This window comes from Rhinolophus hipposideros (assembly GCF_964194185.1).
Source record: "Rhinolophus hipposideros genome assembly, chromosome: 6".
Lineage (NCBI taxonomy): Eukaryota > Metazoa > Chordata > Mammalia > Chiroptera > Rhinolophidae > Rhinolophus > Rhinolophus hipposideros.
The window spans coordinates 75,542,614-75,568,083 of NC_138052.1; the positions used below are offsets into that span (position 1 = coordinate 75,542,614).

At 36.8% G+C, this 25,470-nt stretch overlaps 1 protein-coding gene across 3 annotated transcripts in view; it reads left to right on the forward strand.

The window, feature by feature from the left end:
- The window catches only part of ADAM23 (ADAM metallopeptidase domain 23), a 153,371-nt gene that overhangs the window by 103,522 nt on the left and 24,379 nt on the right, over positions 1–25,470 (forward strand). For all 3 annotated transcript variants that reach the window (XM_081051151.1, XM_081051150.1, XM_081051152.1), the window contains exons 11-22: positions 1,408–1,571; positions 2,629–2,713; positions 3,654–3,744; positions 6,094–6,142; positions 8,233–8,332; positions 11,198–11,269; positions 11,868–11,957; positions 13,207–13,287; positions 18,756–18,806; positions 19,511–19,574; positions 21,110–21,215; positions 23,951–24,070. In XM_081051151.1, the coding sequence (XP_080907277.1) occupies positions 1,408–1,571; positions 2,629–2,713; positions 3,654–3,744; positions 6,094–6,142; positions 8,233–8,332; positions 11,198–11,269; positions 11,868–11,957; positions 13,207–13,287; positions 18,756–18,806; positions 19,511–19,574; positions 21,110–21,215; positions 23,951–24,070 (1,073 nt within the window). The remainder of the gene's footprint in view (positions 1–1,407; positions 1,572–2,628; positions 2,714–3,653; positions 3,745–6,093; positions 6,143–8,232; positions 8,333–11,197; positions 11,270–11,867; positions 11,958–13,206; positions 13,288–18,755; positions 18,807–19,510; positions 19,575–21,109; positions 21,216–23,950; positions 24,071–25,470) is intronic.

Genomic DNA, 25,470 nt, shown 5'->3' on the forward strand with positions numbered 1-25,470 from the left:
TATGTTCCAATAAATAGTTCAGTTTGACTAGTCATAAATTAAATATAGCATACTACTTTGTGTATTTTAATGTAAAATACTATTTCGTTCAGCTAAATATGTTTTTATCTGATATTTAGTGTATGATCCCTCTTAACTGGGGAAAATTTTTTTTATAAATTTCCAAATGTCTAGATGATACTAATGTTCTCCAAAGATCTGCCTTCTTTTCTGTCTTTTAAACAGTCCCCACACCTCCAATCATAAAGACTCATAACGTAATGCCTAGTAGGCATAGCTAAGCAGAAGTATAATATGGATGGATGGGCCTAGAATACTACATAGCGTCAGGATTGAAATTCTGAAAACCAAGTTATACCTGGTTTATTAATTTTCTTTAATTTCAGCTCTTATCAGTCTTCTCAGAGAGAAATTATAAGTGAATATAAAAATGAAAACATTAAACACAACTTTCCCTTTGCCAAAGCTGTTCACTTGGCAGAATCTCTGTTATTCATTTTAACATGATTGAACAGAACCACATCTTACAAAGTGTAAGATTTTTTGGGGTTACCATACAAGGTTCTGAAGCTTACCAACAAATTTTTAAAAGACTACGTTTAACTCTCTCCTTGTTATAAGATCATTATCTCTTCAGGTTGATTTAGGCATTTGATAGTCCCTTTCTTCAGTGTGTTCAAAGGTCATCTGTTATTTTCTTAATTAGTTTGAAAATAGGACAGAATGGCACCATTCATTGAAATTGCTTAATTGTGTGAATTATTTAGCTACTGGGCCAAAAGTAAAGAGAGCAGGAGGATACCATTTAAATGTTACGAGTGATACCATCCTGTGGTGAGGGGGAACTGGGTTGTATAAATCTGTCTTCCCTCTTTTAGCTTCACAGCCTTGATTTTCTCCCACTGTTATTTTACTTTTCATATAATAAGGTTTCCAAGGGCAAGCTAGCCATGGTGTTGGTGCTTGTCCAAGGATTTCGTGATCCATTCCAATCACGCAGGAATAATTGGTCATACTGCAGTACTCAGAGCAGGTATATCAGGCTCCACCTGTTACTTCCTGTGAGGTTTGGAGGGTGTTTTTACTGAACCTTGTTTTACATTTATGTCTAGACTTTAAAATCTTGACATCCCTATTTATCTATCCCCTAGTGAGATGCCTGGCCACAAAATGTGCTGATTTGGGATTGAAATAACCTTGTAGGACAGGCTGAATTATGTGATTGTTATTGCTTAATTTTTGCTCTTGGAAAAGAGAAAGGAAAAGAAGATTCTTTGTGATGAGCTAATTATGACCTCGTGTTCTCCTCTCACCTCCCCTCCTGTCCTTCCACTGACTCTGAATCACTGACTGTGCATGTTTGACCCAGTGTTTTCCTCCTACACCTGTCCTATTGTTTTTCCTCAGATTTACAAGGAACAGCTCAATACCAGGGTTGTTCTGGTGGCTGTAGAGACCTGGACCGAGAAGGATCATATCGACATCACCACCAACCCTGTGCAGATGCTCCATGAATTCTCCAAATACCGGCAGCGTATCAAGCAGCATGCTGATGCTGTGCACCTCATCTCGTATGTACCCGAAGTCTTTGGTTTGACATTTATCTTTATCCTTGTATGGGGTCAGTTATGTTACATATCAATATATGGGTTTTGAATAAGATTGATGTGGATTCCTCTCTCTGTTATATACGAAGCTCAGAGGTAGGTTGTCCAGTGCTGGGCTGGTGGTTCCGCAGTCATTATATCTACATTCAGACAACATCCTTATCTTCAGACCTTCCAGGCACAAGGTCGACTCATGATTCAAGATGGCTGCTGCTGCTCCAGCCTTCTTACAGGCAACAGGAATGATGGTCCTGAAGGACTGCAAAAGAGCACTCCTTCCAGCTGAGTTAGCTCTTTTAAATCAGATTCCCTGAAAGCTTGCACACGTCAGTTTCCCTAACAAATCATTTGCTAGATCTTAGTCACATGGCCACACCGAGCTGCAAGAAAGGCTAGGAAATATAGTGTTTTGAGGTGAATTATTAAATAAAGATGAAGTTCTAGCACTAAGGAAAAGGAGTGGTACATATACATATATTATATAAAACATACATACACACATATATATTATATAAAATATATATATTATATATTACACACATATGTATATTTTTCCCCCATATAATAGTAGATGCTCCATTACTTACAGCAAAATTCTTTTCAGACAGTTCTGTGCTGGTATCAAACCAACTGAAGTCTCCTTCCTTTCCTCTCGCCTTTACTCTTTCTTTTCTCTCGGTCTTTAATCAGCAATTTATAATAATCAGCAATATTTTGTATAACTACTGGATATTCTCTACTAGAAAAAAGTTAAGGGCTGTGGTCTGTTTATCTTTGTGTCCTCAACTCCTGTGTCAGTACGTGATGCTGAGGAGGTGCTAAATTAATGTTTGCTCAACTGAGATGATTTACGTAACATAAATTTAAACATATTTATGACAACATAGATTTAAATGTATTTAAAATTTTTTGATTTTTTTGAAGGAGGATTTGTTTCAGGTGTTCAATGTGGGTGTATAGACGTGTTTTGGGAGAACTTATGTAATGGTACTTTCCTAATAGCATTTTTTTTTTTTTAAAGGCGCGTGACATTCCACTATAAGAGAAGCAGTCTGAGCTACTTTGGAGGTGTTTGTTCTCGCACAAGGGGAGTTGGTGTGAATGAGGTAAATTTTGTCAATTTTCTTAAAGTAGGGCTTTATCTTTGCATCTGATCTAATCTCTTTTTTTCCTATGGCCCAGTTACATCCCTTCTCAGGCTTTTTTAGGATGATAATGACATCGAGAACATAGTATGAGTGGTTTATATTAAGAAGTACAACTCCAAGTGGTCTTTGGTGTAAGAAAAGAGATATTATTTTATTTCACAAAGATAGTTGTCATATTTATCAGGCAAATGCAAGCCAAAGATTAGCTTAGAAATATTTTTAGCCTCCATTGATAAGTTTTTATAAGCTTATTAATTTTTTAACAAGTTTTAATGCTCTTTTGCCCTTGTAAGGTGTAAGTTATTTATATCAAAGAGTTTGTGATTGTATCTAATCAGTATCTTTGTTTTCTCCTTATGTAAATTTTTTTTATTTTTATGCCTTCTACCTACCTATCTGTAGAATTAATTGAAATAATTATTTCCTTAATCTTATTGTTTAGATTTTGATAACTTCATTTGTATAAAGAAAATTCTTATAACAGTCGTCAACAGCACCCAAAAAAGCTGAACCAACTATGTCTAAACCATGATCAATACCAGAATATACCAGGTTATCCCCATAGCCATCTTTCAGTGGAGACCTCTCTTGACATATTTGTTGTACGTTGAATTTATTCTTGGTTTGATATGAGTTGAATTGAGGCACAGCCTTTTGATTTGTATGTTATGTTTTCATGCGAGAGTATCAAGTTTTGAGAGATGCCACATAGTAAAGAGGCTTTCTGCTTCTTGGGCCCAGTTGCAAGGAAGAAATGATAAAGGAACAGATGCCACTTTTTGATGCTGTGAGGCTCTATTTAGGGAACTGAGATGATATGTGTAATGATTAAGAAATAATAACTAGCTTTGTGCACTCTCTCAAATGTTTCCCACACACTTTCAACTCTGAAAAACAGTATGGTCTTCCAATGGCAGTGGCACAAGTATTATCGCAGAGCCTGGCTCAAAACCTTGGAATCCAATGGGAACCTTCTAGCAGAAAGCCAAGTATGTACACTGACCTACTTGCTCGCTTTCATGTACCATTCTGTTTGTATAATGCATGTCTAGTCAATAAATACATATTTGTTATTCCTAAGTCATTATGTTTTAATTGCAGTATGTCTCCTTCCTCTAAAAAATAACAAAATGAGCAATTTAAGGTAATTCTTAATCTGTTTGGGTTGTAGAAATGTCCCTTTTTTACATCCCTAAAATCATCTCATTTTCTCAGATCGTGGTCAGCTTTCTCATACTGCAAGGTTGGGGTGGTGAGTACTCACCCTCCGAGTTCCAAGCACTGGAGTATAGACACAAGAAGCCAGTGAGGCTCTTTCACAAGTTGAATAAGAGTACAGTTGGAACAGAAAATAGCTTAGACCTAAAGTCAAAGAGGAGCTCATACTCGAAACTTACCCACCTTCCTACCTCTAATTAAACTCCTCCATTTGTCCCACCAGAAATGTTAGAGAAGAGACCTCCCCCATAGGCAGGCACTGCCCCTGGGCCTTATAAGCATGGGGGAGGGAGTAGAGGATAGCACTCTCTTTTAGTGGGCAGGCAGGCCAAGAGGGAGTACAAACAGGGCCACAAATCCCACCCAGTAGGACAGTGTGGCCAATGACTGTGAGGTGTCCCTCTCTTCATTAATCAGATGAGAGGTAGATGGAAAGACAGGGTTGAGTTTCTAGTGGCAAAGTGTCTAAGGCCCACAATAGTTTTAGGGGTCCATTTAAAAAGTATTGTTTATTTTGCAATCAGAATAAAGCCCAATGTGGGTTGTATTCCTTTTTTATATCAGCTCAATAGTAAAATATAATTTCTAATACGTTTTTGTGGTAGGTGGCAAGAGTGCCTAGAACTCACATATTGCAATCCTGTGGCAGGAAGGACCAAGGTTATTGCTCAAATTATTCTCTTAACTAGGGATTAAGTGGAAGATTCCTTCCCTCTGAGAAAATATCAGATGCTGTATTTCCATTCCACCTCCCCAAAGAAGAAAAGGACAGAAATTTACCTTAACATTATCCTACGTTTTATACTTTTTGATTACTATCAAATAATTGTCATTAATACATAACATTATGGAATCTTGAAACAAATATATATCCAGGGGCTTCTCATTCCCTTTATGAGTATATTAAGTCATAACTTTATGGGTATAGTAAGTCTAGTGGCATTTAGCAAATGTCCACTTTCATTTATTAATATCTTGCTCAGAATATTTGCTTTCTCAAGGAAACACATAGTGAAAATTAAAGGAGGTATTTTGGGTTTCATCAGCTGGCACAGATGCCTTAAGTATCTAAGGAGTAGGACCAGGTTTACAACCTTGTTTGAAAACCCTGGACCTGGGAAGAGGCCGGTCCTGGGGCAGCTGAGAGATGTTACTGAGTTGAATGATTGTGTAGAGTGAAGAAATAAGGTTCATTCCTAATGCCTGGTGTAGTTCCTTTCTTCCTAAAATTCTTCATTCCTTTGTGAATTATTTATTTAGCTAAATACTTACTAGTTCTGAACTTTAAATTTAAAAAAATCCATTTGGAAGTCTTTCTTTAAAATTATCTGTATGTATGATAGAAAAGAGAATAGGAAAAAAGGAATTGAAAGAACAGGTCATCACAATATCAATATGTCAGTCTCTGGTATCTCTGTTAAGTTTACTATGATTGTTATTTAACTTAAATGGTTCTTTAAACTTCTATTTTATGTTGCTCTTTTTCACTAAACCTTTTAGCACGGTGTTCTTCATGTCTCTGGCCTATCCTAGAAAACTGAATTCTTTTCTCTAACTTCCAGTGTGCTCTGTGAGCAGAGCTTCGAGGATGGCTCAATGCTTTTGTGAAATAGAGTTTTACAGTGTACAGAGAGCACATTGGCATACCACCTTGTGTGGGCCCCAGAACCACCCTGGGAGATAGGCAGAGAGATTCATTCCCCATTTTAGAGGTGGAAACACTGAGACCCAAGACATGTTAAGTCATTTCCCTATGGGACTCTCTTATCAAAGAGAACTTGGACTAGAACTCGGGCTTTCTGATTTCTATACCAGGATACTTTTCATTAAACATTGTAACTAGGAACTTAAATGAGTTCTCTGAGGTTTACAAGAATGAGGACAGGTACAATTGTATTTCTTGCCAGCGGGTGTCTTAGGTAGCGACCTATACTACTGGAAAGGATAAAGAACGCTTGATTTAAAGGAAATAGATTTTGTTCTGTGAGACTTCACCTTCTCTACCTATTTGACATGGAATTGCTAATAAGGAATTATTTCAAGAGCTGTCATGCAAATTGGAGATGTGACTTTTGTTGTTTACCTTTTCTTCTATTGCTTTTATTGTTTCCTTGGACTAGAATGTGACTGCACAGAATACTGGGGTGGCTGCATCATGGAGGAAACAGGGTAATTTTTCATTATACATGCATTTGATATATACCTTTTGCTGAAATTGCTCCATATAATTGGATACACAGTCTCTCAGGTACAGGTCTTTTAGGCTAAGCACTTAGTATAAATTCAATAACTAATTATCTGATATTTTAAAAATGAAAGGACTAATTCACTTTAAGTTTTAATTTTTTATTTAAAGTCATTGATAAAAGTAAAATGTGCTATTTCTGTTAACCCTTAAAAGAAGCACATTATTAAATGCTTCTAAGTTTAGCAGAGGCATTAATTTTTTAGTACACTTAGAATAAAAGCTGGTTGTCTACCTGAAGCAGTCAGTGAAAATCAATTCAGTCATCAATTTATATTTTAAGAAACTCACAAATAGACATATTGCTGTAATAAAAAATGTACTATACTGCTTATATAATCAATAATTTTTTTATTAAGACAGATTTATTGGGTCTAAATTAGGTAGTCTTCTACAGATAGGCATTTGAACATTTCCTCACCTATCTCCTTTCTTCTTTTGTGGATACTTTGGGAACTAGAGAAGCTGACCCAGAGTGGCCATTGCTTCTGTGAACTAGGGCCTGGAAACATTGCCCTCTTTTCTAGGGATCCCTACCCCATGGGAGCCACGGGCCCAAAGCCCCCTAAGCTCTCCTTCTAGATGGGAGACGTTTTCTCACCCATAGGCCTCTCCTACTTCCTTTGCCCTTGCCAGGCATCTGCTCAACCCATCAACCATTGCTAGTCCTACCCTGATCCCTAGGAGCCTCGGTTGCCAGAAGCTTTTGTACAGAATCTGTTCCTATTCTTCCACCAGGAGTCCAGCTCATGGTGACAACAGGAGTGTGAACGTGAGGGTTTGCAAAGCGAGTCAGCCATTCTGCCCACTACTTTAGGACTCTTATTTCTAAGTAGTCTAAATTTGTAGTCTAAATTTGAAACTGTTAGATTTTGTGATCCCCATACTATTGTAGCATAGTTTAGTAACATTATGCCTTAAACACACTTTTTTGAGGACAGCTGTAGGAAGGTAACACCATTAATAATATTGGCTCTGTGAGGAGATGTCTTCTGTCTTCTCAACTTCCAATTTCTAAATGGATTTTTGGACTGACTACCCATAGGATATAATAAAACTATTTAAAGTTCATATGTATTTTCTCAAGTATACATTTCTGCACTGTTCTTGTGAGATATCACTGTCAACAGCGGCAGATTTTACCTACTTCCATATACTATCCTCATATATCACGATACATAAAACTATTGGATCACATTCTAGAATAAGTGGCCTTTCACTCTCAAGTCAACTACTGTTACAAATATGCTCAAGGAATCAATGTGTATGATTTAGTTTAACCTTGACAGTGTGTCTAATATTCCCCTATGTATGGACAGAGAGATGAAAATTTGATTAAGTGAATCATAGAGAGGGTCTTATAGTCCTATCAAATCATGAATATCACCCAATAGTAGTTGAAGTTGAGAATAAAGTACTATATATATACATATATAAGATGTATATATATATATGTATATATGATGTGTGTGTATACATACATATATATATATGTATATATATCCTCGAGGATATATATATATATATCCTCATTTACCCGAATTGTTTTGCTGAAGCTTACATTGTATAATCTTTAATCAATTGACCCTAAAACTTCCTCCTCAAAATAAAATCTAATGGGTTCCCGAGCACCTTTTATTCAGGACAGGCAAAGTAGTGCTTGCCTTTACTGAGACAGAGCAAATAATAATGACCACATTTTAAAATACAGCCTAGATGACGAAGTTTTGTGATGAGCTTTTCAAAAACTCTCAAGCCTGGGCACAAAAGGGCTTGAGTGTTGAGGAGGTTGTAACTTAGCCCCCAAATCTGTGGTTTTTCTTTGAATTTCTACTTTTACAAACTCAATCACACATGCTTACTTGGCAATTTGAACAGAAGTGTCTTGTCAAAATTTGGGTAGAATCATCTGGGTCCAGAGTGAACATTTTGTTCTAATTCCAGGCTTTTAATTTTCTTCTCTGATGACTGCTTTTGGTAAGTTATTTATATAATTGGTTCTTTATTTTCTCAGGGTATCCCATTCCCGAAAGTTCTCAAAGTGCAGCATTTTGGAGTACAGAGACTTTTTACAGAGAGGAGGTGGAGCCTGTCTTTTCAACAGGCCAACAAAGGTTAGTAACTTAGAAAGTGTCATTATTTCTCAGTTTTTGTTTTGTTTTGTTTTGTTTACCATGGAATGCTGCTAAATTTCAGCATATTTGTCTTGGAAAGCAGGTTTGTTGTCAATCAGATTAATATTTAGTTATAAAACACTATCATGTTGGAGACTGTGACCTGTTTAAATGAATGGCAAAACCTTAGTTTCACTATTCTGAATCTCTGGTTTTCAGTACTAGCTGTATCCCCTCCCAAACCTTCCCTCCAAAAAACAAACAATATTTTTAAATATCTTTGAAATTTTTGTGTTAGAGTTTTCACCTGCTGCAAAGAGATAGTGGCTTATACTAAGATATATTACTTTAACCTATTTTTCTGACAAAAATTCCATTTCCCCTTAACACTACATCTAGGGGTGTAACTAATATCTTGGCTTTTCTTTTCCTTTCCTTTCTCTTTCCTTTTCCTTTTCCTCTTCCTTTTGCTTCTCTTCTCCTCTCTTCTCTTTTCTCTTTTCTTTTCTTTCTTGAGTGGTCTGTTCTCCCAGGTAGGAAGCATTCCTAATATCAGCTAGTCAAAAAATGTCCCAAGGAATTTATGGATCCCACAAATACACATATGTATTTATATTATACAGTCTCTTTACTTAGGAAGGTCCATGTTGTTAACTGACATTTCATCAAAATCCATATAATATAGTGTCACAATCCCTTATCCACAAATTCCTTCATTCAAAAAATTCTGAAAATTGGCAGTGTTTTTTAAGAGTTTTCAGAAAATACATTGTCCTGAACTGAAAATCGTTATTGTTTATAGTGTAAATATTCATAAATCTTACTGCAGAAATATCGATGCGTTTGGTTATAGGGTGTGTACCAGGCCCCTCAGGGCTGTTAGGCAGAGCATGGAAAATGCATCATACTTTTCTAAAATCCAGAAAAGCCAGAATTCTCAAATTCACCAGCTGTTAGGAATTTGGATTAGGGACTGTGGACCTATAGTAGGACATTTGGAAGAGTTGCTCAACAGGCAAAAAGACAGGGTCGATGCTAATTAGCAGATGGTATAGAAATTCTAACATTGCACATTTCATATTTCCTTTTAAAATACTACTTCATGAGTCAAAAATAGTCCATTACTATACAAAATGTTTAATACTCTGCAAATTGAGAGAGCAGTGAGATCGTGTTAGCCTTTTTTTTGTTAAGGTGACTAACATGGATAACTGACAGAATAATTTATTCCTATCCCCATAATTAAGTGATACTGCTACAGTCAGGGGATGGTAGTTTGATGCCTGAGATGTGTAAAAAATCTCAGTCGGGATGCAGAAAAAGAAACAGGAATTTTAAAGTGACCTTGCATCATTAAACTTGGCTGCTTTTCTTTAATGGCATTCATCTTAATGCAGCAGAAATCTGAAAGCTTCCGAGTGTTATAATGGATGAAATGAGTAATAATGAATCAATGTGTTCAACTGGTGTTTTTGAATTATAGTGTACATGGTTAATTTTACCTGCCTTGTAGCTCACCAGCCAATCACAAGCATTACACCTGAGGAAACGATGCTGAGTTGTTTGGAAAGGTTAGGGTTTCTAGTGTGTATGCAAGGATCCATCATTCTGCATATTAGCATGGTTTTTAAAAAAAGCCCCTATGGATTCGTGAAATAGTTTATATGTATATATCAAAGAACTGACTTTTTTCAAGTGTTTTTAGTGACAGTGACCTGTCTCAAGATGGAAGAGTCCTAAGAATGAAATCTAATGGTTGGTTACATGGGAGACCTGATGTAAAGCCCTAGTTATGTTCCAGTCTGCCCTTTCCTTTCCCATTTTCTCCTGTCTGCTGATCAAAATACTACAGACATTAGGATTTTATTCATTGGACTTTCCCACAGGGGAGTCCCCCCTAAATATGCTGTAAACCTTCCTTACTTCTTAGAATAGTTTTCCCTTCCTGGAAACGGAAGGAGGATCAGGTCTTTCTCAGGTGAACTCAGTGGAAGCCAACCCTTTCTTGGGTATGTTGCTGCTGGTAAGGAGTCTTTCTCATTGTCATATTCATGGCTCTGAGCAGTTGGGTTCGGATGTGCTGTTTCAGTCTTCACCCAGGTGTGGTGGATGTGCACAGAGCAATCTTGCCCCAGGTGCTGAGAAATCGGAATGGTTCTCATAAACGATCAACTGCTTTCACAATTGGTTGCCATAGAGACTATCTGGCAAGCAAGTTCATAGCACCAGTAAGGTGGATTATTCTAGAAATTTGACCCTTCCATTGCTCCCGGAATTACTGACAGCTTTCTGTCCATCTATGAGTATGTCTGCACATGTATTTAGTGTGCTTCAGGCTGTGTGGGTTTCCTTTCAGTGAGAATGATGAGAGTGGATGTCCAGCCACATTTTTTTCTAAACTTACCTGCGTTTGATTGTATATATCACATGTGGCTCTGACGGAAGTATTTTTATCTTTTTGACAATTTTCATGTCTTCTTACCTGCTTTGAGATAAATTTGCACATTGGATGTGTGAGTCTTCTTAGCAATGCATCTTAGCTCCATTAGCAAATGTGAAAAGTGATCTATGCCTCTTGACAGCCTATCTCCATAAAAAGTAACTCTAATGGTGAAGGTCATCTCTGGAGCCCACCACTAGAGAATCCTCCAAGAGATATTATACCATTTAAAATAGGGTTTTTAGAAGTGTTATTAATAAGTGAACAGTATTTCCCACACAGACATCATTTATAAGATGCCATAACAACAGATCACAGAATATCACATGGTAGTTGATTAAAGCGCCATGTATATGGCCCGATTGGTAGGTTGATTTTCTGTGGTAAATTAAAATATTTTTCTTTCTTTCCCTACTCTCTTTCAGCTATTTGAGCCCACAGAATGTGGAAATGGATATGTAGAAGCTGGGGAGGAATGTGACTGTGGTTTCCATGTGGTAAGTATAAGAGATCTTTTCTTCCTTCAGCACAGCTCCTCCCCAGAGCAAACACGAATAGCATTAGTGAGAAGCCTGCGCTGTCATCCATTGTGGTCTTACTGCCTTTCTTTCTGATCTCTCTCATCAATGCTTACTCCCAGCTCAGACACATTAGAATTCATGTTCTTATGGCCCTGTCTGAAAAAAACCTAATTGATTCTTCTAATCAAATTTCCTACCTCTTAAAAATTCATAGCTTACATTCATCTCAGACAAGTTGTATCAAATCATGAAACATTCTTTCTGTGTTGTGTATTATTTTTGTCTTTATAAAATTATATTGAGTATTAAGAATAATAGAGCTAACCAAGGGTGGGGTGCTTGCTAAGAAATAAGCTGAGTTTTTGGTAGAGGAGAACTTTCATAGATCAGGCTTTGCTGAGAAATATGGCAGGAAGGAATCTATCATTTTTTAAGGTGATTAATTCTTTCCTAAAGTATTTGCTTACTGTTGTATAAATCTCCTCATCTGGATTATGCATAAGTCACATGTGGGACGAGTGTTGAATGACCAGTGGGAAAGTTTCCTCACTCACGTGAAGTGTTTTTTTTCTAGGAATGCTATGGATTGTGCTGTAAGAAATGCTCTCTCTCCAATGGGGCCCATTGCAGCGACGGGCCCTGCTGTAACAATACCTCATGTCTTGTGAGTTCTCTGACAGTTCCATTTTTCTTTTCATTGACATATTAGCCAAATATCTCAATGTGTGCATAGCTTGCCACAAATTTGTTGGTTGCCATTGTGCATATTAGCCTGGCAATTTTGTGGAACCAGTAAATCTACCCAAGTTCTGTCAGTCACAGCATTTACCTTTACTATGATTCACCATCAACCATCCTATCCTCCAGTGTGTTCTTTAAAAAATGTACCTGTAGTCCTTCCAAAATAAGCATTGAGAGTTGCACCACTAACTTAGATTCAAACCAAGTTAATGTTTGAATATAAGAGGGACAATTCCTGTGCCTTTTTTAATAATATGACCTACTTATAGCATTTTTCTTTCAAACTTACCCTAACTTATTTTAGACCTTGAGCATAAAAGCTACTGCTCATATTTTCACATTTGACTTTTTAAATCCCCTATAAAGGCAAGAGAGCTAGATAAGGAAGTAATATATAAATGCATGTTTGTATGTGTGTAGATATATAGTTACTTCCATCTATAGAGACCTCCAGTTAACCTTTGAAAAGCCGTTTTTTAAATCTTCTCTTTTCTCCTCCTTAAAACCTCTAATATTCCTTTTAACTATAAAATCACATGATTTGATTATTTTATTCAATACCAATGGGTATTATGCATTATGGTATTCTAGAAGATTCTAGCTGAGTCCCCTATGTCCATTACCAGATTATAAATTGCTCGAGAGGAGTGGGCTCTTTGCTTCCTCTTATATCCATCCCCATTCAGACAAACAAAATGCTTTGTGTACCGTAGACATTCTACTGGTGTTGGTGAAGGGAACCACTGAAATTTATTGTGTATATTTAGCTAAAGCAAGATTAATGTCCAAGCTCATAAGTAAATTTGTGAACATTGGGAGTGTACGTCAATCTTCAGGAAGATCTTAAATGCTTATATTTTAGTGATTTGCTCTTTTGTCTTAAGCCACACTACTGTTTTTTATTTATATAATTGCTATCACATTCTTTTCTAAAAATAATACTCCAAGACAGTGGGTTTTAAAATCTAAACATCTACTGCCTTGGTTAATTTTCATGTTTACTATAGAGCCTGGTATCTAGCTTTGTCTCTATTCTGCAACTATCTTGCTAATTCATAAGAAGAGTTTGGTGATGGTTATGAGAAAGTAATCATAATTTTTGCTGCATATGAGAATGCTAACTCTGAAGTTTTAATTAGTACTGGCTCCTTATATTGAATTTTCATTTGCAGTTTCAGCCACGAGGGTATGAATGTCGGGAGGCTGTGAATGGGTGCGATATTACCGAATATTGTACCGGAGACTCTGGCCAGGTATGGCAAACGCAGTTCTAGCTAACACATTTTACTTGTAAATACGGATTTAAGGCTTCAGTTTGGATTACATGTGTGAGTATACTTTGGTTCCTTTGGTTTTTGTTTCGTTTTGTTTTCCAGTAATTTCTAGCTCTCTACCATGCCTTTAAGAATATTCGGTGTAGTTTTTTTGGGCCAAAATCTCTTTTTCTTCCAAGTTTCCTTTCCATAATTAGTTCTCTTCGTATCGTTTATACCCAACTCATTGATTTTTCTTTCCTGGTCCCCACATCTAAAACACCACTAAAACACTAATGTGCTGTTTTCAAATAATTTAAAGCCACGAAACCCTTTCTTTTAACAACATTTTGGGTGGAAGCCCAATGTGGCAAGCAGGGAACAAGTAAGAATGCTCTGGTTGAAGTGGGATTGGGAGCAGAAGTCCTTTCTCAACTCTGTCGCCATCTCCCTCCCACTTACACAGCTCTGGCTTCATGGCCCATACGCTTTGTTCTTCACATTAAAATGATCACATTAAAAAGTTATTACAACATTATAACTAATGTTGCCTTCCAGCATTCCTTCTTTATATACTTCGTATGCTTTAAAAGTTTATATCATGTTATTCTAAGTCCTTGTCATTCAAATGAACATTTGTTGAGCACCTACTATGTATCAGGCACGGCTATGGATGTTGGGATACAGTAGGGACCAAGATGGACAAGTCCTTGCTCTTCGTGAAGTTACACTCTACTGGGTGGAGCAAGGGAAATAAGTGAGCAAAAATATCAGGTGGTGGCCAGTGCTAAGCATAAAATAAGGCGATGTGAAGAAAATGATGGGGTGGGGAGCTTTCAGTGGGGTGATCAGGTATATTTTCTTGGAGGAGTTGGCATTTAAGTAGAAACACAAAATGAAGGAGCTTATCAGAAAACAGTGAATATGGAAGCTCGGCTCCTTCAAGAAATGGAATGAAAGCAGGGATAACTGGAGAGCAGTGGAAATGATTCAGAGACGAAGTCAGGAATCAGGACAGGTAGGCACTTGGGAAGAATTTTGGATTTCATTCTACCTTCGTTTTCATTCTGACAGCACTTCAACAGCATTCTCCCAGACTATTGCACATTTGTTTTATAAATATCCTTTTCACGATTGCATGAGAGTCTGTCATGGGTATTTATCAGTTGGCTTCTGTGTCCAGTGGCAGATATTTAGATCATTGGCAGTTTTTTATTGTTACAATTAATAGGCAGTGAATATCTTTATGACTTTTAAGAGTGTTTCGTGTTTGGGGTTAGCTGCTTAGGATAAATTCCCAGGAGTGGAGTTACCTATTGCCAAGTATTGTGATTTTCAAGGGGCTCCCAATAAATAGAGTACAGATGGAGGTCAAAATATCATTTTTATTATTGAAAATGGCCAAGTTAGAAGTAATAGCTTAGTGTGAGGGCTAAATGGGAATCTTTATAGATCCCAGATTCAGGCCGTAGCAACAGGTTGTTGACCAGTTGGGTCTGCAGTGACCTCTCCTTGCAGAGGTGGGCCCTTGCTTTGTATGTCATGGAGGGGCAGTAGAGAGTATGACTTATGTGAGTAGGCAAGAGAAGAATGGCAGAACTGAGCAGAATGCTGACTTATTCTCCCCAAATTTATCAGTCAAGCACGCAAGCATTTTACCTGCCTGGGGAAGAAATGAGGACAGTTGCAGAAAGTAGTTGGAGTTACACTGAGTTCCCTTCACTGGATGGAAACAAGAGGAGAGGGAACGAAAGGGTCCTAATGAACTTTTTGGAAACTTCTTGATGTATATCATTTGAGGCTCAGTTCAAATGGACCCTTGTAAAGATATGGGACAGCAAAATATGTTCAGACTAGTCTTTTGTGATTTTTATGCATATCTATTTCTTATATTTAAATACCTTGTTGCCCGCAAAATAAGACCTAGCTGGACCATCAGCTCTAACGTGTCTTTTGGAGCAAAAATTTGTATAAGACCCGGTATTATATTATATTATATTATATTATATTATATTATACCCAGCCTTATATTATAGTAAAATAAGACTGGGTCTTATATTAATTTTTGATCCAAAGGACACATTAGAGCTGGTTGTCTGGCTAGGTCTTATTTTGGGGGAAACACCATATGTAAATAGGTTTCTTTGCAATTTTCTTATAGTGGCAAAGTGTAAGAATTGTTGATTGTGTGTCTTATGACAAATATATTAATTCCTGATACACTGTTGCACTATATGTTTTAGTTTTGTAGAATAACACTATTTTTATACCTATTATATATTGTTTTGGTTCTGTGTATCTAGCTCTTTTAGAAGTTTAGTTTTTCCGTTTCAACCTTTAACTGCTGAATTTCCACAGTATTTACTGGAAATAAGCTTCTATAATGAGGGCTCTGTGTTCAAACTAATATTCTATTTTCTAAATTTAAAAACTGTTCTTTTTATTTCATATGTCTAAGGTAAAAATTGTACTTTTAAATTTCTCAGTGGCATATGAGAATAGCATTGTTTTTGGTAGTAATTTCTTTATATGACCAGAATGAACCTGAAATAGATAATTGGAGTAGAGGGAGTTAAAATCCCCCAAAGTTCTTCTGCTTTGTAAGAGGCAGTGAATTTTGAATTTAACTGATACTAAAAATGATTAAGGCGATTTGATCTCTCAGAATCAGTATAATTGGCAACATTTTGACGTGATCTCTTTTATCTCCTAGTATGCTTTTGCTTGATTTTGATAATAACATTTACTGATGCCTTCGCACTACTTTTTAAACTCACAATTGATACAGAATAAACAATGCTTTTGCAACTGCGAGAACTCCGTGGCAAACAATACTAGACGATATAACACAGATATTTCTGAAAGATGTGGGAAATGTTTCTTTGTTAGCACTATGAAACGTGCCATCTAAATGGATAGTATAACACAGTTTAAATAAGTCCATTTAAATGCTATGGCACTGTTGGAGCCAGCCTCCAGTGAACCTTCTTGTACAGCATAAAACTGGGGCGTGGCAAGCTTATATGAGAGTTAGTTATTCTTTGGAAAGACATTGAACCAAAGCAATTTTTCTCAATATGTTCCTTAGTAAGTTACTGCTTCTTAGCAATTCTAAATTGGTTCTGTTACCTTTTTATAATGAACTTTGATAAACAGCTTGGTAGGTGCAGAATAGAATAACTTAATTGTATCTGTGTGGGTCACTCATGTATTTTCTCAGCCAGCCTGTAGTATCTGAGCATCTACCATCCTCAGTAATAATTGAGCCTGGTTTTATTCTAGGAACTGGAGAGGCACCAGGGAACAAAACACAAAACCCCTGTATGGAGATTTTCTGTACAGAGCTCACATTAGGATGGAATAATAGACACATAAAAAAGTAAAATACAGTAAGTCCTCAGTTAATGTTGTCGATAGGTTCCCAGAAACTGTGACTTTAAGTTTAACGACATACAACAAAACCAGTTTGACCATAGGCTAATTGACATGAACAAGAGTTAAGTTCCTATGGCCTATTTCTTGTCACAAAAACATCACTGAACTTGTAAATAAAGACCCTAAACACTTCTAATATTAAACATTGAAATAAATGTAAACTATATAGACATTTAGGAAAGATGAATAAAAGCAAGTAGGAGCATTCTTTTCCAACCTGCTTATTCCAGTTCAGCATCACAGGTGGCCAGAGCCTGTCCCACCCTGGTCGTGCAAAGAGGGAACCCTTCCAGACAGGACACCCCTCCATCCAGGGTGCACTCACATCCACCTCCCACACTCACTAAGACTGGAACAATTAGACATGCCAGTCACCTCATATGTACATCTTTGGGATGTGGGAAGAAACCAGAGTCCCCAGAGAAAACCCACACAGACATGGAGAGAACCTGCAAACTCCACACAGACAATGGTCCTCGCTGAAATCAGTTGTTTTTTTCTTTCTCATGAATGTTATAACAAAACAATGTTATTTGAGGACCTATGAATTGTTGGTTGGTGATAAGTGCTATGGAGAAGAAAAAAGAAAACCTGGGAACAGGGAACAGAGAATGCCAACATGCAGGAGTTACAGTTTTGAAGCGCATCGTTAGAGAAGGCTTCTCTGAGATGCTGATATTGGAGCAAAGCCAAGAAGGTGAGAGAGCAAGCCATGCAGACATCTGCGGGGAAGATGCATGAAAGAGCCAGGTCAAAGACTGTGGGGTGGCAGCACGCCTGGCACATTCACGTAGAGTGAGACCAGTTAGGGCAGGGAGCAGGAACAAGGTCAGGGAGATGAAAGGGTTGGGGGCAGCAAAGGAGCAGATCTTGTTGGATTTTGAAGACCAGTGAGTAAACTGGGAAGCTACTGAGCAGAGGGGTGCCATGGTCTGGTTTACGTTCTTAAAGGAATACTCTGGTAGCTCCATCAACTATTAGGTGACTGGGGTGGAAACAGGAGAATCGGGTGCATAACCCAAGTGAGAGAGATGGTGATAGGTTGGACCAGTGGTAGCAGTGCAGATGGAGAAAAGTGGTCAGATAGTGATTATATTTTGAAGGTAGAGCTATCAGGATTTTTTGACAGACTAGAAAGACAGTGTGGGAGAAACAGAGGATGATTCTGTGGTTTGGGGCCTGAATAATTGGAAGAGTGGAACCGTCTTACTGAGGAGGTGAAATGCAGGAGGGAGGACCTGAGTGCATATTTCTGTTTCTTAGTCAGTTGCCATACCTGTGTTTTTTGTTTTCCCTCTTTTCAAATTTGCTTTGAACATTGTAGCAGAGACTTTGAGTAGAACTTTTTTTTTTAGTAGCTCTCTTAAATGTGGTAATTGAAATGCTCAGAGAGTAAACATTTTAACTTAATTTGTTTAGGGTAATTTTGGGGGAAAATGAAGTGTACTTTTAAACAATTGTTTGGTAAATAAACCTGAAAAAAGAAATATCCATCACCTCAGGATTGTTCTGGTAACAAGTGTGTGGTTTGAGAGGTCGGAAATATAATGGAGAGGCACTGAGTCCAAAGCCAGGATATTTCTTCTTTTCAAGTAATATGCCCTATAGGTGAGCTCTGTGGGTGTCAAATATAGATTTGACATTTTTCACAGAGCTGAGCTGGTCTTGTAAATTAGTTCCTGAATGTGTCTACTCACTCCTCCAGAGCAAGCTGATTCATTTCCTTCATTGTTCATTTCTTAATCCCTTCTACTTTTAACTCTAGTAAGCAAGTGAATGTAAGTTATTATTCTAGTCCACCTCATGGAAAACAGAAACATAAAAAGCACCCACTGCATGGACCTAATTTATTTATTTTTACCAATAATAGGAGAATTAATTTAGATAACCTACTTAAGGAGTTAACTCATGTTTTTCTCAACATTGCTAATTATATAGTCACCATGCTTGCATTTTTTTTGAATTTTTATATATTGTGCACATACCTGAAGGTACTTATGCTGAACATTAACTAAAAAGATGATCTTTTTCAGTGCCCACCAAATCTTCATAAGCAAGATGGATATGCATGCAATCAAAATCAGGTATGCTAGCCTATACATTTTAAATGTAATTTTAAAAGGATTAGTTTGTGGGGTTTTTTCTTTTGATTAAATGTAAGTTTGAAGGGAAATCGCAATTCAGAATGACAGTAAATTATTGCAGTGATCTTCTAATTCAGAGTTGCTTTATGTCAGACCAAATACTAAATATATTATATTTAACAGGTGGTAAATTGTCCAGATTGAGGATAAGGCAAAAACCTACTGGCTGAAGAATTAGGAATCTAATTTATTGAGTTGTTCCTATCTTTCAATATCAGCCTGTTTGTTATGGAAATACATGAAAATCTGTTACTACGAGTTTCTTTCCCCCCACCCTGAATCCATGTTATAACCTAACCATTCACATACAAAAGAAGCAAAAAATCATTTTGGTATCACCCAAAGAAATATACCAGTATTTGTTTACCATAAAATTTAAATTTTTTGATGATTTGTTTGGAATTCAAGAGCTGTACTATGAGGCCTGTTCTGAGTTTTAGATTTTAACTGTTATTCTCATGCTTCTTTCAAGATGTTTATGATTCTTATTTTCACTGTGATAATTATTAGAGTATGAGATGAAAAAAAAAAAAAAAACACCAAAAACTTTACCTAAACAAAGAAAAGGAGACCTTGCAGTAAAAATATGGTGGAAAGCGGAACTGGCTCCATGTGCTTCATGACATGTGTGTTCCTGTCCTCAGGGCCGCTGCTACAATGGGGAGTGCAAGACCCGGGATAACCAGTGTCAGTACATCTGGGGAACAAGTAGGTGGCATTTTCCTGCTAGATGGTTCAACACTGGTTTCTCTTCATATTGTTCTTCTCTGCCAGTCTTGCTGAAAGAAAAGTACAGCGTGAGCGATTTTTTTTTTTTAATTCAGAAGAGGGTGATATAACGAGAACTGTGACTTTTAGTCACCCAACCACAGGTAACAACTGCTGAAGCTGGGGACTTGTTATCAGAACCGAACAGTGTCCTCTGGTGCTTATGGCTGTCAGAAAAGGGATGTTACATCCACTTGCAAAGATTGGATTGAGTGTAGCGGTTGTGTTCATTATCCAGCCATGTGGTGTAATTTATGTTGTGTCTCGGATTTAACATTTGCCCCGCAAGTTAGCTTTCTGTTCTTTAACCCCACGAAAGTACCAGCCCTTATTTTTTAAATTCTGTAATTTACTCTCCTCAGTTTGAAGTGAAGAAATACAGGTACTTCCTGAAGTGCAGAGAGAGAGAGAGATTCGGGGACATGGTTATGATTCTCAGTATGTTCCCTAAATTTTTTTTTAATGTATTTTTTAAGAGACTTTTTTTTTTTTTTACTGGGGAATATTGGGGAACAGTGTGTTTCTCCAGGGCCCATCAGCTCCAAGTGATTGTCCTTCAGTCTAGTTGTGGAGGGCGCAGCTCAGCTCCAAGTCCAGTCACTGTTTTCCATCTTAGTTGCAGGGGACACAGCTCACTGGCCCATGTGGGAATCGGACCGGCAACCCTGTTGTTCAGATCTGTGCTCTAACCAATTGAGCCATCCGACTGTCTCCCCCAAATGTTAATGCACATGTTATCTTCCTGACATTTACAGTGCCTCTCCAGTGAACTTCAGCTCTTGAGGGCCAGACCAGAAGAGAGAAATGGGTCTGCCTTGCTGCCTGGGGCTGGGTCATCCCCAAAGGAAGAGAAAGTACACAATAGAAGAATAGAGCCCCTGCACGAGTGATTTTTCAGTGTTTGACAAATATATAACTGAAGATTTACTTTTGGTGCTTCAGTTTTGGCAGAGGAAAGATAATAGAGGCATACTTGTCTTTTAAGAGGTTTAAATATCAAAACCTATTTGCCAACATAAAATCTTAATTGACTAAAACTTTATAGTATCTCTTAATATTAAATAAAACAGGATGAAGAATGTTTATTAGTTTTCTATGTGTCACTTCACTAATTTCTGTTGATGATCATTCCTACTTCACACCTTTAAACCCACCAACAAGAATTGGGAATAAATCTGTTTCTCAAGTTAGTAAAAGCAGTGGTGTGTTGGAGCTGTCTTGTGAGAGCCAACTGTTAAATCTTCCGGAATTTTAGAAGCCAGTTGACATTACATTGATACTTTGAAATTAGTCATGTATTACCCCATGGAAATTGACATAATGGTATTTACACCATGGAAATTGGTAAATGCTGCAAATTGGGATTTAATTTTATTTTTGGAGAAACTAGTCGTTAAATGTTTACCAGTACACTACTGATTATGGATAACAAAGAGAACTAAAATAGATTTTCTTCTCTTGCTTGTCTTCAAAAGAGGCTTCAGGGTCTGACAAGTTCTGTTATGAAAAGCTGAATACAGAAGGCACGGAGAAGGGAAACTGTGGCAAGGATGGAGACCGATGGATCCAGTGCAGTAAACAGTGAGTGGTCAGCTTGGAGCCTAATGAATGGACTTGGAAGCCCTGATTCAAATGTAACATGGGCATAAAATAAATGTTACCGATTTTTTAATAAATGTTTAGCTATTTCAAACTTTACAGTATGCATGTAGAAAATAAATTAGTGTATCTAGAGGCAAATGACCATGGACTAAACTTTGTCTGTGGCACAGACTCACACCATTTCTGTAAAATTCAGAAAATTTCTCACATGCTATATTTTACTTGATGCTTGTTTTGAAGAGATGCTTTGCCAAGGTATTACAAATTAATATTAGGTTTTAATTTTCTATTGTTACTAGAAGATATGGTCTATGTATGTACTAGTATATACAGAGTTCAATAAGCTAAATAGGGACCATTCAAAGTGACATTACGTATATTTTTGATAATTTTACAAGTGCAGCACCATTTGATTTAATTCAACATCTAATATCTATAGCAGATATTTTTTTCTCTCTCTATAAAGCATCTAGTTAGTACATATGGGAGGCATTTTTATGAAGGAAATGAGATATTTTTAGAGCTCATCGGTGACATTTTGAGGACAGTTAAAATTGTGATTTAATGATTTATTAAAGTTAACTCAGTGACTTGGCTCTATGGGACCATTAAGTTACAGACCAAAGCTCTGTTTTCCCTCCATAGTAATGAGGACTCTTCTCCCAATTTTGAAGCAGAGCAAGGATTTAAGGGAAGTTTTAATTTCTGTAGTTAATGGTTTCTGTGTTGCACTTTATGAAGCTTTGCAGTTCTGCCTAGGCTTTGATGATGAGTGACAACAAATCGTTAGGGGACCACTATAATTTCTTTAAAATTAACCCAAAATAGAGCACAGAGATTCCCACCTGATGTCTCACGAATGAGGTTCCAGGCGTTCTGCAGTGTTCAGTCCCTGAGGTGCCAGGGAATAGGAGAAGATCGGTCCTACATTTGTCAAGTCCATGGGATCGATGCCTCTGGGTTTGATTAGGTTCATTCATTAACTCCTAGACAAATCTGATCATTTCTCTGTGTCTCTTGTGACGTCAAAAAGTTTGGGAAGCATTTCATCAGATCATTGTAAAAGATAGCTTTTGAATATTTGGTAATAGAATATGCAACCACCAACAAGATAAAGAAAATAAATGTGTATTTTCTGAAACTTCAAAAAATTAGTGAAATATAATATATAAACAGAAAAGTGAATAATACAAAAGCATACATTTTACCAAATAATTATGAAGTGAACTTCCATGTAACTTCTACATGCATCAAGAAATAGAACATTGAGGTATCCCTGAAAATTATGCTCCCCCTTCATAATGCCCCCCATCTCTCTCCTGGAGGTACTATCATTTTGTCAATCACTTTCTTGCTTTTCTTTAGTTTTACTGCCTAACTTTTCATCTCTAGAGATTCATCTTGAGATTCATCTCTAGAGATTCATTTTGAGATTCATCTCAAAATCTCATATTTTGCCAAAAGTTTTGGTAACTTTATATAAAAGGAATCATACTTCCTATATTATTTTGTATTTTGCTTCTCTTTGTAAGCGTCTTCTAGGGTGGGGGCAGCTGTCCATTTTTTAGTTCATTTGTTTTACTTTCATTCCCATTCCAATTCATGTACCACGGTTTGTTTCTTCATTCTATGTTGACTGACATTTAGATTGTCTCCATGTTTTGGCCATTAGGAACAATACTGCTGTCAACATTCTTTACACATAACTTAGTGCACATTTGGACGTTTTTCTAAAGCCTGTACCTAGCAGAAAAAATGCTAAGTCATAGGTGATGTATATATATATATATATTTTTTTTTTTTTGGTGCTACCAGATGACGTCACACTGTTTTTTCAAAATGGTTGTATTAGTAAACCCTACAGCAGTACTATGTACATGAGAATTTTGTTGTACTACATTCTCACCAACGCTTGGTGTTATCAGACTTTTCACTTTTTCTTTTCTGGTGGGTGTGGTATATTATTGGTATATTATTGTGGTTTTAATTCGCACTTCCCTGATTAAAAATGAAATTTAGTACATTGTCGTGCTTTTATTGGACATGGATTTCCTTTTTTGTGATGTGCCACTTCAATTCTCTGACCATTTTTTTTTGAGAGTCGTTCTTTACTTCACAAAGAGGCTGAAGATGCCCTTTTGGTGGATGAGTCACTTAACAGCATCACCGAGGACCCAGATGATTTCTGCCCCTTTGCTCTGTAATCCTTCGCATGTTGAGTTTTTATCCTTATGCTTGTGAACTCACTGTTGCACCATACATGCAAAGGTTCCACATTCAAACGCAGGAAGCAGGCGTAGGAGCAAAGGGTCTTCTCCCTGTCAGACTCTAACCTTTTATCCAGAAAGCAAAATTCTCCCCATCAACTTCCTAGCTGGCTTTTTCTCACTTCTGAACGCCCAGAGGCCACTTTTAGCTCCAGCAAGATGAGAAGGAGGGATGGCTAGGAAAGTGGATGGTACAGAATGGAAGTTCATGGCTAACTTGGACACCAGTCATGACCATCTATCAGTGCTGGGCACTGGGCTATGCCAAACAAAAATGTGATCCTGTTAGTAAAGAAGAAGGGGATCATAGCCAACCAACAATATCTGGACAAACATATTTGTTTACAAGGAAAGAGGCGATTGAATATATATGGACTGAATAGTTTTGGGGTTTTTTTGAGTTTAATTCCTCCTGTCTTGTTCTATTTTTTTTTAAAACATGTTTAGTGATGTGTTCTGTGGATTTTTACTCTGTACCAATCTTACTCGGGCTCCACGTATTGGTCAACTTCAGGGTGAGATCATCCCAACTTCCTTCTACCATCAAGGCCGAGTGATTGACTGCAGGTAACATTAATGTTGGAAAACCTAATGAATCATGACAATCACAGATTTAGAAAAATCAAGGGAGTTTTTTTCTATTTCTCACAAGAGGAATGCTGAGATTTTATTATCACCTTTCATATTAAGAGTCACTTAAAAAACAAAGTTGTATTTTTGAACAAATGCAAAATGCATTTGTTCAAAAATTGTACCAGTTGTTAGTAGTGAGGCATTCTTTGTAATTATAATTTTAAGAGTAGAATTATGTTATCTGTTTTGACCCATGATTAAAGCTTTGAGCATTGGAATATGTCACTATTTGAACACTGTGTGTTTTATTTTTTATGACAAAAAAAATGAAGTTTAAGCTTTACTTCATGTAGCATGTATCTAGTTTAGAAGATGGTTTAATAAATATCCAATCATATATAGAAAATATTTATTAAAATATTATTTATAGCTGTAGGCAAACATTTGAAATCCAATGGTGAGTACTGGGGGCAGAAAGTTATGAGGCTTATTTTTTAAGCCAGGGAGTCATACTATGTTCCAAATAATCATTGTTTCCTTTAAGTCATAATTCTAAGATGCTATACTCTTATTCAAATGTACTGTAGTTGATCAAAACACTTTTGTAATTCCCCCTACAGAATTGCCTTCAGCATCTGCAATCTTTTATCCTTAGTATTTCCCAAGTAGCAAACCTTCATCTTATGTGAGTGAATGTAAGATTTGGAAACATCCAAAAGTAGTTTTCAACAAAATTTAGTAAATGGATTGGGTAACCAAATTGGATAATTCTGGCTTGGTTAAATGATTGCTGTTTATCTAAATGGCTCTAACGGCAATTCTAACAGGGGCTTAGACAATAAGATCCTTCCTGGGATAAATTTATCGTCTTCAAATATAGTTTGATGGACACAAGCTTCCTTTGAATATGTAAGTTGTCACGTGTCATTAGATATAACAGTCTTGTTAAGTTAAATTGTTGTATTCTAAACTGGTGTATTTATAAAATTTTCAGCAAGATACTCTATTAGTAATTATAGTATTGATTATTATACAAGTTCACGTTGTTCCTAACTTTGAAATTTTAGGAGTAAATATCCATTAAGAGGAACCACTTAATTTTTTTAATCATGAATAATCCAATCCTCTAAAGTAATAATAATAATTTATTTGTTCTTTTTGCGCAACATCTGCGTTTTTGTACCATGACACACCTGAAAGCCTTGGAGAGCTATGATAAAATTGCTTCTCTTGTTCTTGTACAAACATCTCTCCCTAGTCTTAATGTTGGTCTTGACAACAAGTGAAGATTTAGAATACGCTTTGTGCAGATGACATTTTTTTTCCTGATGACGTGCGGTGTAATAACGTCAAGGAAAGGTAGTTTCTTTTATCATGCTTTTTTCTTAAGGGGA